Consider the following 14294-nt stretch of genomic DNA (forward strand, 5'->3'; position numbering starts at 1 on the left):
GATACTAAAATGTTCAATTTAACCAGGATCACAAATTCTCTCAGGTAATTTTGGAATAGGAACTCTTTATCTTAGTTATTAGTCCAAATTCACTCCCTTTGAGCTCATTTTGGGATAAAAATTTTACCCAATAAAACTCATTTTTTTATAACTTGTAGCTCAAAATCACCCCTAACATATACCCATCCCACAACTTTCACCCTCAAAACCACTTCAATTCAATTACATCTCAAATTCATCATCTTAAATCAAGCACACCCTAATTATATGCAACCGGATTTATACTTATGAGCCTTAACAACATTTAACTACATAAACATAAATGTAAACTCTAATAAAAATAATATTGAAATGTAAAATAACTGCAATATTGTTGATGTTCTTAACAGTGTGGGCCTTTTGACCAGCCTAAATTCAGAACCATTTTGTTTCAAGGTGTTCATCAATATTTTGAATTTCTTTCTTAAATGGGGAGTATCATGTTTTTTTATCCATTTAAAAAGAAATTATTGTGGATTTGAGTCAATACAGTTGATAATTAGAACAATAGTTTTATAAGATTAATGGATGGGACTGATAAGAAAACAAACACACAATAATGTCATGACAGTATTCACGGGATTACAAGTAAATTTATTATTTATTTATTTATTTTTTGCTGAATTATTATTTATTTAATTTAGTCAATACTACTAATGACTAGTCATCATACGACTCGAAAAAAGATAACAATAGTATTTTGTGACTAGATAGCAGATGCATGCATTGCTACCTTGACATTGGTAATGCTACGGCAATAATCACGGGATCACAGCTAACTTTAAAGTTTACTAATTTATAACTAATCATTATATCGCTCGAAAAAGATTTTAGGGTTCTTTACTGACTCCATAACATAACTAGCTGTTACCTTAGCACTGCAGCTGAATGACAGAACATAACTAATTAATTACGTACACGACAAAGTTTTCTTATTAATATGTTTTTTTTTAACCTTCTAATTTATTAGAGATTCAAATGAATGAGAAATAAAATTTAACTAATAATTATTATTAATATTAATTTTCTTGATGGTTTAGAATCTTCATTTGTCATTCATATATATATATATATATGTCATTTTACATGATACATGAAAATATTTCAAATATTTTTTATTTTTTATTTCATTATATTATTATGCACATTTTTAAGTATAGATTATGAATAAAATTAGTAGAAAAGTTAATTGAAAGTTAAAAAATTAATTTATTTACTTATAAATATTTAATAAAATTAATTATTAAAATAATTGAAAAATATAAAATAAAAAAAATAATAAAATTATAATTTATTTAAAAAGAGTAACTAAGAAATTTGATAAGTATGTTGAAGATAAAAATGAAAGAAAATATAAAAAGTTAATAATTAGGAGCTAATATTTAAAAAAATATTATTTCAAGTAACATTTAAAAAAACATAAGAAGTTACTAAAAAATTATTAAAAAAATTATTTATCAAATAGTTAAATAAATTTTTTGATTAATAAAAAAAATTAAAAATTAATTAAAACAAAATTTTCTTTTTATGATATAGAAAGAATGTTTGAATATTTTTTTTTACTAAGATAATAAAATATTGAATTATCTGGAAAATTTTGAGATATGTTTACAAGTCTAGTATTTTTAAGACAGTGATGAGCTATTTTCTACTTAAAATATTTCACATTTTTTAAGAATGTATTTTTATAAGAATTGAACTTGGCATTTGAATTCAGATCTTTTGCGTCACCATTTGAGCCACCTATATTGGATTGAGTGAATTTGTTTTCCATAAAAAAATTAAAAAACCAAATATGCACAAATATGAACATTTATTTGTTTATGTTTTCCTTATGATGGATCATAAAACACGATATTGTGTTATGTGATCTCTTTCTCACGTCCCAGCCAAACGCTTCTCCAAATAACGCTTTTTGTCTCCAATAGTACGTGTCCAAAATAAATAAAATAGAATGAAATAAAAACAAGAAAAATAATTAATAATTTGTTGGATAATGTTATTCTCACGCGCAATGGATAGCAAGGAGAATGCACCTACCAATCACGTGCTTAATGTACCTTTTTCTCTGCTGATGCAGACTCATCAGCTATTCATGTTAATGTAAATTTAATGAGCATTTTTACTCTGTCATTTGTTTTTACTTTTTACCCATTTGTTTTTTTTTATGTACGGTAAATCTATATATATTTTTACATTGAATTAAGTAAAAATGATTTAAAATGTAATTTTTTATATTGCATATTTTACTATATATTTTTGGTCGAATTCAATAAGTTTTTGGTATGGATAGAAAAGCTCTTGCGAGGTTTTTAATATAAATGTATTTTTAGATAGCCAAAACTGAAGTTTCTCAATTAAGGTAGAGGAGTCTTTGCTAACAAATTTATACATTTCATGTTAATTTAACAGTTTAGGTTGCACAGTAGTTGCCTTTAACTATTGGATCCATCAAACTTGTTCATACCATACATTCTTCCAATAAAGTCGCTGATAAATTAACTTTTTTTTTTTGTATCAGCTTGGCATGTTTGGATGTCCGCTTGAGATGTGGTACATGAAATCCGAGATAAATTTAGGGGTTGTTTGGGTTGGTTGTTTTTTGTTTTTATTTTGATTGAAAATAAAAAATAGTGGCAAAAATGTATTTGGTTAGATTTTTGAAAACATTTTTAGTAAAAATATTTTTACAAACAAATCAAAAAATAGAAACAGCAAAAGTTCGTTTTCATTTAAAAACAATAACCTCATTCTGGATAAAATGAAAATAAGGTAAAAATGTAATTTTAAGTAAATCTAAAAATATATTTCCTTATTTTTTTTCATACTTCTCTATTTCTTTCTTCCAGAAGCAAAAAACAAAAAGTTAAATTAAATATATTTTCATAATTTTAATCTTTTGAAAAAATAAAAATAAAAATACAAACCAAACAAATGATAATCCACAAATTTAATTTTGCAAAAGAAAGAATGTGAATATTTTTCGAAAATAGAAATTGGCTCAAACCTAAGTTTGGACAGAAAATCGCATTTAGTTGATTTTTACAGATGTACAAACTTGTAAAGTTTAATAATATCATGCTCATATATTATGTTAAACAAGTAAATTTGACCTAACATTTACGATAAATGAAAAAGAAACGAATCAATTACTATTACAATTTTTGAACAAAGAAAAGAAATATTACAATGTATTTTATGCAGAAATATATAAAACTATAAAGTGAGACATTTTTTTTATATCAAACTATATTTTCAGTCTCTAAAATTAATTTATATTAGCTTAAACGTAAGTTTGTAAAAAGAACTCCATCTTTACTTTTTTGTTCGTATGCTGTATATGCATTGAAACATATGCTGTAACATATCCAAAATTATTAGGAAAAAAATAATTTGTAGCAGTTTTTAAAATCATAGAAACACAATTAATTGAAATTTAAAATATTAAAAAAATGAATTACAATACGTTTTCAATTTAGAGACTTAATTAAAAATCCCTAAACGGTTAAAAAACCTATTCATTAATTTAACCAAAAAGTTATATTAATTTGACTAGTGTTTTTTTTAATTTGGTACAATTTTTTTATTATCTAAACATAAATTACTTTATTCAAAATAAATTATAGGAACGGTTGCCTAAACAAAAAACTAGGTTTAGTAGGTTATTATTCTTATTCAGTTCAATTTCTTTCGGTGACAAGTACAGCTGTTGATGGGGGTTACGTAAAACAGAAGCAAAAACAAATGCAGCGGATTTGATACTTCTAAAATTTTCAACAAAAGGGGCATTAATGTCCATCAATGTTCATTTTTAAACCTGAAAACGACGAGTTGGTAACAAGAGAGAGAAACCGCAATGGTCAAATAAAGAAATTAAAGCCACCAACAATTTCTAATATATTGGTTATTATCATAAATTAAACTCAAGAATCCTAATAAAAATATCTTTAATGAAGATTTTTGGGCTGAATTCTTGAGTTTAAGAATTTTTTTTCACTAGATTTACCATTATACATGATTTGAAGATTTCTGTTATGGATGGAGATTGAATTCCTATTAAAGAATTCTCAAGAATTATCTTATTTTAATTTTTTTTAATATCTCTCTCCCTAATTTATTGATAAAATATATTTAAGGGACTCATAATGAAACCCACAAAAATATTTCAAGAACCAAAAGTAAAATCTATTACTAGAATAAAAAAGAAAAAATCTTAATAATATCATGAGACTCAAAAAAAAAAAAATTCAAAAATTCAAAATTAGTTCTATCACTAAAGATAATCTAAAGGTATATAATCAAATTTATCAATTAATGTTATTTAATTCACAACATACACTAAATTTGTAAAAGAAAATTGAGTTTTATTCACGTCAAATACATCCTTAAGTACGAATGAATAACTTTAGATGTGATTAACAATGTGTTTAATTCTATATATTTTCTAATATTTTACAAGTGTCACATTGTTTACACTTAATCGGGCTTTGGTGGAATCTTTCGCAATTCTCTTGACAAATGGATTAACGATTACTTCGACTATTGTTGACTACCAACCTTCATGCAAAATTGTTTGCTATATACCATGCTCTTAAAATAGCTTGGGAATATGGTTAATTGCACTTGATTTGTGAAACAAATTCCATGAATGCATATCAGCTTTTGGTTCAACACATGTCTCTGTTGCATCCTATGCTATCATCATTAACTAACAAAATTCGTGTTCTCCTGACCAACATCCAATATACCTTAAGAAAAGTTAATTTGTGTAAAGATTGGTTTGCCAAAGAATGATCTTCATCTCAACATGCCTATGTATTCTAGGAGGCAGGCTTGCCCATCCTTTCTTAGTCCAGTTGTTTTAGCTGATGATGGCAGTGGACATTTTTTATGCTAACATAATTCTATTTAAATGTGCATGTTGGACATATGTCCAACCACATATTAGATTTTAGATTCAAGATTAATCATATAGTTAGGGTCAAAGTTTAAGAGAATATCTTAAAGTCTCATCAAGACAACCCTAATTGCATTAATTATTATTTTTCATTTTAATTAAAAATACATTAAAAATAATGTTATTAATATTCTTCAAATACATTCAATAAAAAAGAGAATATCTTAAATCTCATCGAGAAAATCTTAATTATATCCATCGTTAATTTTCGTCCGTCAAAGAGAAACAAATTTGTCACTCAAATGATTTTCAATGTGATTATCTTTAATTTGCCAACATAATGACATATTTATCATATAACATTTTCTTGAGTTTCATCTTCCCCACTTTTTGAAAATAATAATCATTTTTGTCTTTAAATGTGTAAATAAATATGTCTCTAAAAGATGAAAGCAAAAAATTTAATCCTCAAAATATAATACATGTTAATGTTAACTTTTATCCATCAACATTGATAAAATAATTAAGATACAAAAAAGTGAAATATAAGATATATTTATGTTTTAGGATAATTTTAAAAAAATTATAATAATTAATATATTGTTACACTATTTTATCTTCATAAATTGATATAAAATTTATTTTAAATGATTTTTATTCTCTTAGACAAATATATTCCTCCAAATAAAAAGAAAGAACTTTGGAGGAGTAGCAACAGCTGACCTGACTATACTATCCGTATCCATTCACCCACAAAAACCGAACCATTCAAACTACCATCACTCCACGCGCCATCCCTCGCGCGTGACGTTCCTCCCTTCCTAAAACGTGAGTGACTCGTACAAAACGAAGGTCTTTCTCCTCTTTCTCTTTCTCTCTCTCTATTGAAACGCAACAACGCAAACTAACAACAACCACCACCACCACCACAACAACAACGTTTGTGTCTGGTCGTGTTGTGTTGTTAGGGATTCATGGCAACAATAAACCCTTGATTCCTCTCCCCATTCTCCCAAGGTCAGTGATTCAGCTTTTTTTTTTATTTTCTTTTTTTGCGTTTTTTCGATTCGCTTTTCTTCGCAGATTCGTTCTCGTTTCCCCCCTTCCACGGTCTCTTTTCCTATTTTCACGTTCGCCACGTGATTCTCGCATAAATAACCGCTTTTATTCGTTTTTAAATTTTTCTTATTCGATTTGTTTTTTTTTTAAATTAAGAAAAATAATTTAGAGACTCTCTTTGATTTTTTTCTCCCTATTGTTAATGCACGGCACGCAATGCGTATTGGAAGAGCGGTTAAATCGTGATTTTGTTGTGCTTCTGGTTTTCTTTTTACGTTCACTTTCTCATTTATTTATCTCTATATTATTTCATTTGTTTTGGAATGTATTTAAGACTTTAAGTTAATAATAATAATAATTTTATTTAGCTGTTGAAAGTTGATTGGAATTGGATCTTTTCCATGAGGAAACGTGGATTTAAGTCAAATGGGCAAGGTAATACAGCTGTATTTGTAGTTTGATTTTTTTTTTTTCAATTTGAGGTATATATTTTTATTTTTAATGGTTGGTGTCATGTACTATTGGTATGGTGAAGGGTTTTAGCTCAGGTGGTTGGCGAAGATGTGTGAATTATTATAAACTTTGACACTGTTCGAATTTCACGGGAAAAAAGATGTACTATTGGTTTTGCGTTTTGAATGTGTTTGTTTATTGTGCTCAAGTCATGAGGAGCTAGTTACATTCCGACATTGGTGTATTTGAAACATGGCTTCTCTCTCCTGTGCTAAATTATTACTTTATTTTTCGTTAAAGGTAAATGAAAAAAAAGTGACAATCCAGAATAAGTTTTTGAAGTATTTGGTAATTGTTGTTTACTCCTCTTGATCATTTTAAAAATGGAATTTGTGCTTTAAGTGAGGTGCCGGTTATGTTGAAGATTTGGTTAACTATTGTTTGTTAATTTTCTTTGGTGTGATACACATGGCTTAGACTTCACTAAAAATGATTCCTTTTTCTGTTCATGTGGGAGTTGAGTGGAGTGATGATTCATGCATGAGACTCATTTTCTCTTCACAATAACGTAAGCAGCCTTTTAATGCCATTTTTTATCTGCTTGTCAGAGAAGGGCCATTTTGTTACAGTGTTGGACACTTGCAAATGGATTTAGAAGACAAGTTCCTCGCTAAAGGTATGTTTTTGAGCTTCTTTTTTAGTTTGTTCTTTCAGTAGTGACAGGTTGCAACAATTTTATACCCCTTTCTGTTGTGTTTCTAATGCTGACTGGCTGATGCATGCTGTGTGATTTGTCTAATGATTCTGTTATTTTATGTGTTTTACTACTGACCAACACACTGCTACATGTTTCAAAACATGTCTAACTAACCATCAAATTTCTTTTGCTTTCTTCCCTTATAAGGACTAGTGTTTATGTACAGTTTCAGTCCACTGTTGTTTGGTTTAAATATTGAAAGTGGCTTCTTTTGCTAGGCCTTTTGTCACTTAATCAATTTATAGCCCCATGGTTAGGTGCCTCATAACTTTTGTGTTAGTGCTTAATTGCTTCACCAATATTTTCCCTTTTATTGGCCAAACCCTGACGTGAAAGTTGGTTGGCTCATATGATGCAATATATTATAAAATGTGCTTAAAATAGAGTAATATGATGACATAAGCCTGAGGTCATATCTGCTGCTTGGCTATTTTCTTAAGAATCAAGGATCAATGTTATATCTGAATAAGCTTCTCAGGTTTAGTAAATGCTGAACACGTATGGTTTCAATCAAGTGTTTGTATTTCTTCCTCTGTATGGTATAAGGTTTGGAAAGTAATTGTGGCTATGGGCTGCAATGCATAAAGGTATATCTAATTTCCTATTCTTCCTCTTTTTTGTTAATTGGAATTATATTATACTAAATAAACAGTACTGTTTGTCGTTTGTTGTATGGAAATGTTATACTTTGTGAACCTTTGTGATACCTTATTAAGGAAAATAACAATGAAGAATTATGTGGCATAAGATTTACTCAAATTTTCAGCAATAAATCAGGTAAGGGTATGAAGATTGTCTACAAAACCAATCTGGGACTTCTTTTTAAATGGATTTTTTTCCCTTTTCCTGTTATGTTTATTCTCAATATGAATGTCCATTTATTTTTTCCCTTTGATGTACCAATGATGTTGTGTTTTTATCGTATGAAATTATGAAATATTAATGCATTAATGTGTGTTTCTGTTATGGATAGAGTATAATTAGAAAGAATTGAAGTACATATAATCCTCCCAATTAAAACAAACATTGTAGAATTTGATGGTATTATAAATGCTAAGAGTGGAGTGTGATTATTGAATTTAGTCCTTGTATAAATAACTCCTCAACTAGTGATTCTGTTGTCCAAATTGTCTTGTCAGTTACCAAACTAAAATTTATTAGGGTATTAGTTGAAAGTAATTTTGGTAGTTTTACACCAATTACCTTTAGGAAGAACCCTCCTAAATGTACAACTCATTCTACAGAAGATATTTCTTCCGAATGAATTCCACTCACTGACTCCAGTAATACTTTACCAATTATCCAAGCATGCACTTGGTACTTTAAAATAGATACAACTTTAGTAGAACTGCAGTGTGTCTGGTGATTATATAATTATACTGAAATATTATTTATTTCTACTGTACAGTTTTATGTTTATCCTGACAAGACTTTTTATAGCACAAATTTCATAGAAAATCTTCCATGGGATAATCAATTCTCTTAATTTAGATAATCTTAAATTGATTTGTAATTGTTCACTAGAAAATATATAAGATGAGCATTCAGTATACTTTTTATGCTTAAAATATTAAATTTTAATTATGTACTTCTTGAGGACCAAATTTTCAAATATCTGGCAAGAAGGATCAAGACAATTAAGTATACTTCAATGGTTGGATTGATGAAGAATACATTCCTTAAAAATATTTTGAATGGTGTACGCGTATAAAGATTTGCACTTGTATTGATTAAGATAGATGTGCATAATAAATTAAAATTATAGCTTTAGGTCTTTCTCCTTTGCCTGCATAGTCTAGTATAAAGGGTTATTCCAAACTATACCTGTTGCATGTTGGCCTTGAATTCCCTCCCTGGATTTATCACATTGTTGACTGTGGAGGTGCTGTAGTGTCGACTCTGTCAGGATATCTCTTTTCTTTTTCTTTTTCTTTTTCCATGGTAGGGAGGATCTGGTGCTTATGAGGATCTCTATGTAGTCTTTTAGGTATTTGAATTATGAGAATGCCTGATGTGTGCATATATTTTGTGTTGTGCCCTTGTTGTGTATTGTCAAACTTTTGGTGAAAAGGTGTGATCCCTGTTGTTTGGAATATAATTTGGAGAATGCTTTGTAATTTTAACTGATTCAGGGTAGCTTGATTTTTGTTACTCCTATTTAATTATGAATTTTGCATTTCAACCGGAGGAACTTGAGTCCAGGTTTTCTCCTTGGTTGTTTGTTGTTCATCTTGAACTGAAATAACTGAATACAATATTTTTTTGGCATGTTGGCTGTTTCTCTTGAATGCTTAATTCATTTCCTGATTTAGTATAGTATTAGTATCTGCTCATAATTTCGACATTGATGTTTAAAATTTTTTATTGTTTTTTTGAAGTTGAAGGTGGAAATGGATTTGACATTGGTTCTGTCCATTCAAAGAGGAATCCTTTCAAAGACAATGATTGTGTTAATTAGAATTTAACATTAGGATGATACTTCATGATTGAATGATAAAGGATTTAAAATGCAAGAGTCAAAACAGCTTTATGTAGCATTATTTGGAATGGATAAAAAATGTGCTAATACTTTTGAATTGTCTTTGATTTTGCGTATGAATTAATAATGGCTGTCTCCAGAATCAACTCTTCATAGGTTTTTGTTTTTATATTCTTCATTTAGTTCAATTTGTTTTTAGATTGAGTTCATGCGAGTTGCAGTCAACTTGTTCATCCTGTTATGTGGCTTCTCTCTTGTTTTCCATTTGTAATGTACTATTTTGGACAATTTATTTACATTCTTCTGTTGCGTTGGAATAGGGAGGGTTCTGGGTTCTAGTGCAGGTGCTCTAGCTACTGCTGATTGATGCATACATGATAAATAGGTAGAAACATAACCTTGACGTGTTTATCTGTAGTTGTTGGATTTCCAGTTTATACTCTTAAGCCCATGTATGATGTTAAAATATGAGGCTTACAAGTGTGAAGCTAAAGCAGGTATTGGTTTACTAATAATAATACAGGTGCTAGAGCAAGAATGAGACCGAATGGACGAAGAGTAGCAACATATGCTCAGCTTTGATGTTAAATATATACAATTGGGGCCATGATTTTGTTTGGGAAAGGAAATCAAATAGGCTCTGTTGAAGATGATTAGGGTTACCCTAATCTGAACCATGGTAGTCACAATTACATGCTGAGTCATAGAATGCACGATTTTACACTCCCTACATGAGTTGGTGTGAGCTCAGACTCACAAATCTGCAGCACTGCCACACAGAATCGTAGAGTTTTTGATTCTACTTGGCAAGTCAGGCTCCAAATTGTTTTGGCCATTCTAGGATTCTGCAAACCTAAGCCCGTAAACCCAAGCCCATAAATCAAGTGCTCACTAACCCTAACACCAAGAACCTAGAAGCATCTACTGAGAGAACCGAGAAACACAAAACAACTGTTTGTCTCCATCTTCAACCTCTCGCAACCCTCCCTCAAGACAAAATATGGATGAGGATGTTCTTGCTGTGCCACATCTATATGAGGATCATCTTGCTAATATGGTTGATGAAGGAGATGGTTATGATTATGAATTTAAGCTTATTTAAGTATTTGATGTGCATTATAATGTTTTTTTTTCTCTTATTTATGCTTTGCAATATGCTTATAAATGAATTTTATGAATCTTGTAGAATCTTATGCTTTGTGTTACGAATTATGATTCCATGGTTTTTGCTTCTGTTTCCTCTTCCCAAGTCTAAGTAAAATCTCGAGTTTGATTACCTTGATCTAAATGATGTAGTCACAGAAGGGCTGAAGTTCTTCTGTTCAAGGTTAAACTGCTCTGTGATTAATCTTCTATTCATATTTCTTTGGTGGAACCTGTGTGTAATTTATTACTTATCTCATTTGTTATTGCTCTAGATTAATCTGCTATTTTTTTATTTTATTTTATTTCTCTTCAGTTGATTAACAGAGCAGGTTTCATCGTTTACTTTAGTTGGATTTTCCTTCTGTTTCCCCTGGACTTACTTTGTATTTGGTTGTTATTTCAGTTTCTGGTGTTCAAAGCCTTTCATCCAGTGCACAAAGTACTCCAGAAAAAAATGGCCATTCAGATGATGCTTCAAGAAGTTCAGAACTTCTTCAGGAGTTCCTAAAATCTGGTCCTAAGAAGGAAATTTTACGAACTTGCTTTGATAAGGACAAAAAGAACATTTCTTCAAAAAGCAGGATGGCTGAAACCAAGTCAACCAGTAAGATTGTCAAGAAACAGGACTCAAAAAAAGTTTCTGGTATCAGCAATCAGCCTTCTAGGAAGCAACATCGCAAAGGAGAAAACCCGGTGCGGTTCGTACCAACTCCTGACCCACCTAGTGATTTTGGACATTCAAACTCTTGGATCTGTAAGAATTCTGCCTGCCGAGCTGTTCTCTCTAAAGATGACACATTTTGTAGAAGGTGCTCTTGCTGTATTTGCCACCTTTTTGATGATAACAAGGATCCTAGTCTTTGGTTGGTATGCACATGTGAATCTTCTCAAGGGGACTCTTGTGGGTTGTCTTGCCATATTGAGTGTGCTCTTCAACATGAAAAAGTAGGAGTTGTTGATCATGGACAACTGATGCAACTAGATGGTGGTTATTGTTGTGCATCCTGCGGTAAAGTTACTGGGATACTTGGGTGAGTAATTTTCTTTACCTGTCTAGTTATCTCTTCTTTGTATCATTTTATTGATACTGGGAGGCTTCAATTGATCTTTCAAATTTCTTTGTTTATGCTGTGAAATAATATGTATCAACCTGCATTTTGTATATAACTATATATTGAATAAGAGAATTAAAAATGAATTCACCCATGTCTCCTGCTTCTCTTGTCCATTATTCACTTGACTTGCATGCAACAATGAAGCAAACTTAATTGCTACTGTGTTTGTTGTCCTTTGTGTCTTTTTCCAAGAGAAATGAATTCCATTATGGCCTTTCTCAGTTCCTTTAATTTGATTGTGAAATGGAATATTGTGGTGATTTAAACCATTTTCAACTTGTGTTTGTGACTAAAATTTTAGTTTATGTTGATGAAATTGGTGCCTCATGTTTAATACCGACAGATGTTGGAAGAAGCAGCTAAATATAGCAAAAGATGCCCGGCGTGTAGATGTACTATGCTACAGAATATATTTGAGCTACAGGCTTTTGGATGGTACTTCAAGATTTAAAGAATTGCATGAAATGGTAAAAGAGGCAAAGGCTAAACTGGAAACTGAAGTTGGTCCAGTTAATGGGGTTTCTGCCAAGATGGCCCGTGGGATTGTCAGCAGACTCCCTATTGCCAGTGACGTACAAAAACTCTGCTCTCTTGCTATTGAGAAAGCTGATGAATGGTTGGCCACTGTTCCCAATGTACATCCAGAATCCAGAGGTGGGAACTATTGCTTTTTTTCTTTTTAATATATAAATTCTTTTTGCGTGCCAAGCAATTTTGATTTATATGATGAACTTCTTTAACTTGCAGAGGGTTCTCTTCCTGCTGCATGCAAGGTTGTGTTTGAAGAGGTAACAGCTTCCTCAGTCAAAATCATTTTAATTGAAATGTCAAATGCATCTTCTGGGGACGTTAAGGGATACAAGCTCTGGTATTACAAGAGTAGGGAGGAGTCGCACACTAAAGATCCCGTTTCTGTGTTTCCCAAAGCTCAGAGAAGGATTTTGATATCCAACCTCCAGCCTTGCACAGAATATACATTTCGGGTTGTATCTTTTACAGATATGGGTGACCTGGGTCATTCTGAGGCCAAGTGTTTCACCAAGAGCATTGAGATATTGGAAAAGAATTCATCGTCATCAGTTGCCATGAATAAAAAAAAGGAGAACCTTCAAACTGAATGCAATTCTTCTGGCTCCAAAATGGAGCCCAATCCCACAATGGAAGACTCTGGATTTAAGGTTCGAGACCTTGGGAAAATTTTGCATCTTTCTTGGGCTCAAGAACAAGGCTGCTCTGAGGAATTTTGCTGCGCTGACAAGAGAAAATGCTGTGGGCAAAGTGAAACAATCAAGCCTACCAATCCACAAGAGCTGTTGCCTTCAGTTTCTCGTGACCTTGATCTAAATGTTGTTTCGGTGCCTGATTTAAATGAAGAGCTTACACCTCCATTCGAGTCTTCTAGGGATGAAGATAATGGTTGCACTTTGCAGCAGGCTGTTGAGGCAGATGATGATGCTGCTTCGCATGATTTAGAAAAAAATTTAGCAAGATCACACGGTAGTGGTGGTTCCCAAACTTGGAACCATGGACCTACTGGTGAAGTTCCAGCAGTTGACTCTCGTGGAGATGCATGTAGGAAGAGGGTAGCAAGCACAAATGAAGAGACACATGATTGTGACAGCACTTTGATAAATGATTCTCCTTTACGTGCATCTGATGGTCCATTCTCCTTAGATGAGAACTTTGAGTATTGTGTGAAAGTAATTCGCTGGCTAGAATGCCAGGGTCATATCAAGCAGGAATTTAGGTTGAAATTGCTGACATGGTTTAGTTTGAGGTCGACAGAACAAGAACGTCGGGTGGTAAATACTTTCATTCAAGCTCTGATTGATGATCCAAGTAGTTTGGCAGGGCAACTAGTTGACTCATTTTCTGATATTATATCCAACAAGAGGCCAAGAAATGGGTTCTCTAATAAGGCTGTGTCATCAAGTTAAGGCTGTGGAATCCTGTTACCCGAGATCCCTATTTGCTTCAAGACTAGTACCATTTCAAAACTACAAATCACCCTGATTGTTTCTGCCTTGTACATGCATTTTTTATTACTCACCGCAATTCAATTTATTGGGACAAGTTTTTGTCCTGCTAAAAGGATTTGCATTGATGATTGCGCAGACAGTAACTCATTCATCCTTGAAGGGAAGAAGGATCTCTGGACATGAAGTCTCAGAATGTTGAAGTCAATTTGCTATTTACTAAGTTACTGCAATTATTTGTCAATTATGAATTTAGTCAAAGTAGATATTAGTGTTGAACTTTCTTTTAATTACTTTCATCATTTGACAAGCAACATTGTGATGGCTGATTTTATTCATCCCGTCATTCTTTTGATTTCTTTGGTGTTTTATC

General features: G+C 31.4%; 1 protein-coding gene across 5 annotated transcripts; it reads left to right on the forward strand.

The window, feature by feature from the left end:
* Positions 1-5791: 5791 nt before the first annotated feature.
* LOC114418583 (VIN3-like protein 1) lies at positions 5792-14280 on the forward strand. Of its 5 annotated transcripts, XM_028384009.1 has the most exons (7): positions 5792-5953; positions 7057-7124; positions 10005-10069; positions 10208-10757; positions 11234-11861; positions 12289-12599; positions 12693-14280. In XM_028384009.1, the coding sequence occupies exons 4-7, from the start codon at positions 10685-10687 to the stop codon at positions 13880-13882; spliced, it is 2202 nt and encodes a 733-aa protein (XP_028239810.1). In that variant the 5' UTR covers positions 5792-5953; positions 7057-7124; positions 10005-10069; positions 10208-10684; the 3' UTR covers positions 13883-14280. The 5 variants fall into 5 exon arrangements, with proteins under 5 accessions (XP_028239810.1, XP_028239813.1, XP_028239812.1 ...); XM_028384012.1 differs by lacking the exons at positions 10005-10069; positions 10208-10757 and adding an exon at positions 6364-6430 and having other exon boundaries at positions 5793-5953; XM_028384013.1 differs by lacking the exon at positions 10208-10757 and having other exon boundaries at positions 5794-5953.
* Positions 14281-14294: the final 14 nt, after the last annotated feature.

This window comes from Glycine soja, chromosome 7, assembly GCF_004193775.1.
Source record: "Glycine soja cultivar W05 chromosome 7, ASM419377v2, whole genome shotgun sequence".
Classification (NCBI taxonomy): domain Eukaryota; kingdom Viridiplantae; phylum Streptophyta; class Magnoliopsida; order Fabales; family Fabaceae; genus Glycine; species Glycine soja.

Coding starts and splice junctions, on each gene's coding strand:
- LOC114418583 (XM_028384009.1), top strand. CDS start 10,685: ATGGATGAGGATGTTCTTGCTGTGCCACATCTATATGAGGATCATCTT. Junction 10,758..11,233: donor TATGGTTGATGAAGGAGATG/GTTATGATTATG, acceptor TTGTTATTTCAG/TTTCTGGTGTTCAAAGCCTT. Junction 12,600..12,692: donor TGTACATCCAGAATCCAGAG/GTGGGAACTATT, acceptor TTTAACTTGCAG/AGGGTTCTCTTCCTGCTGCA.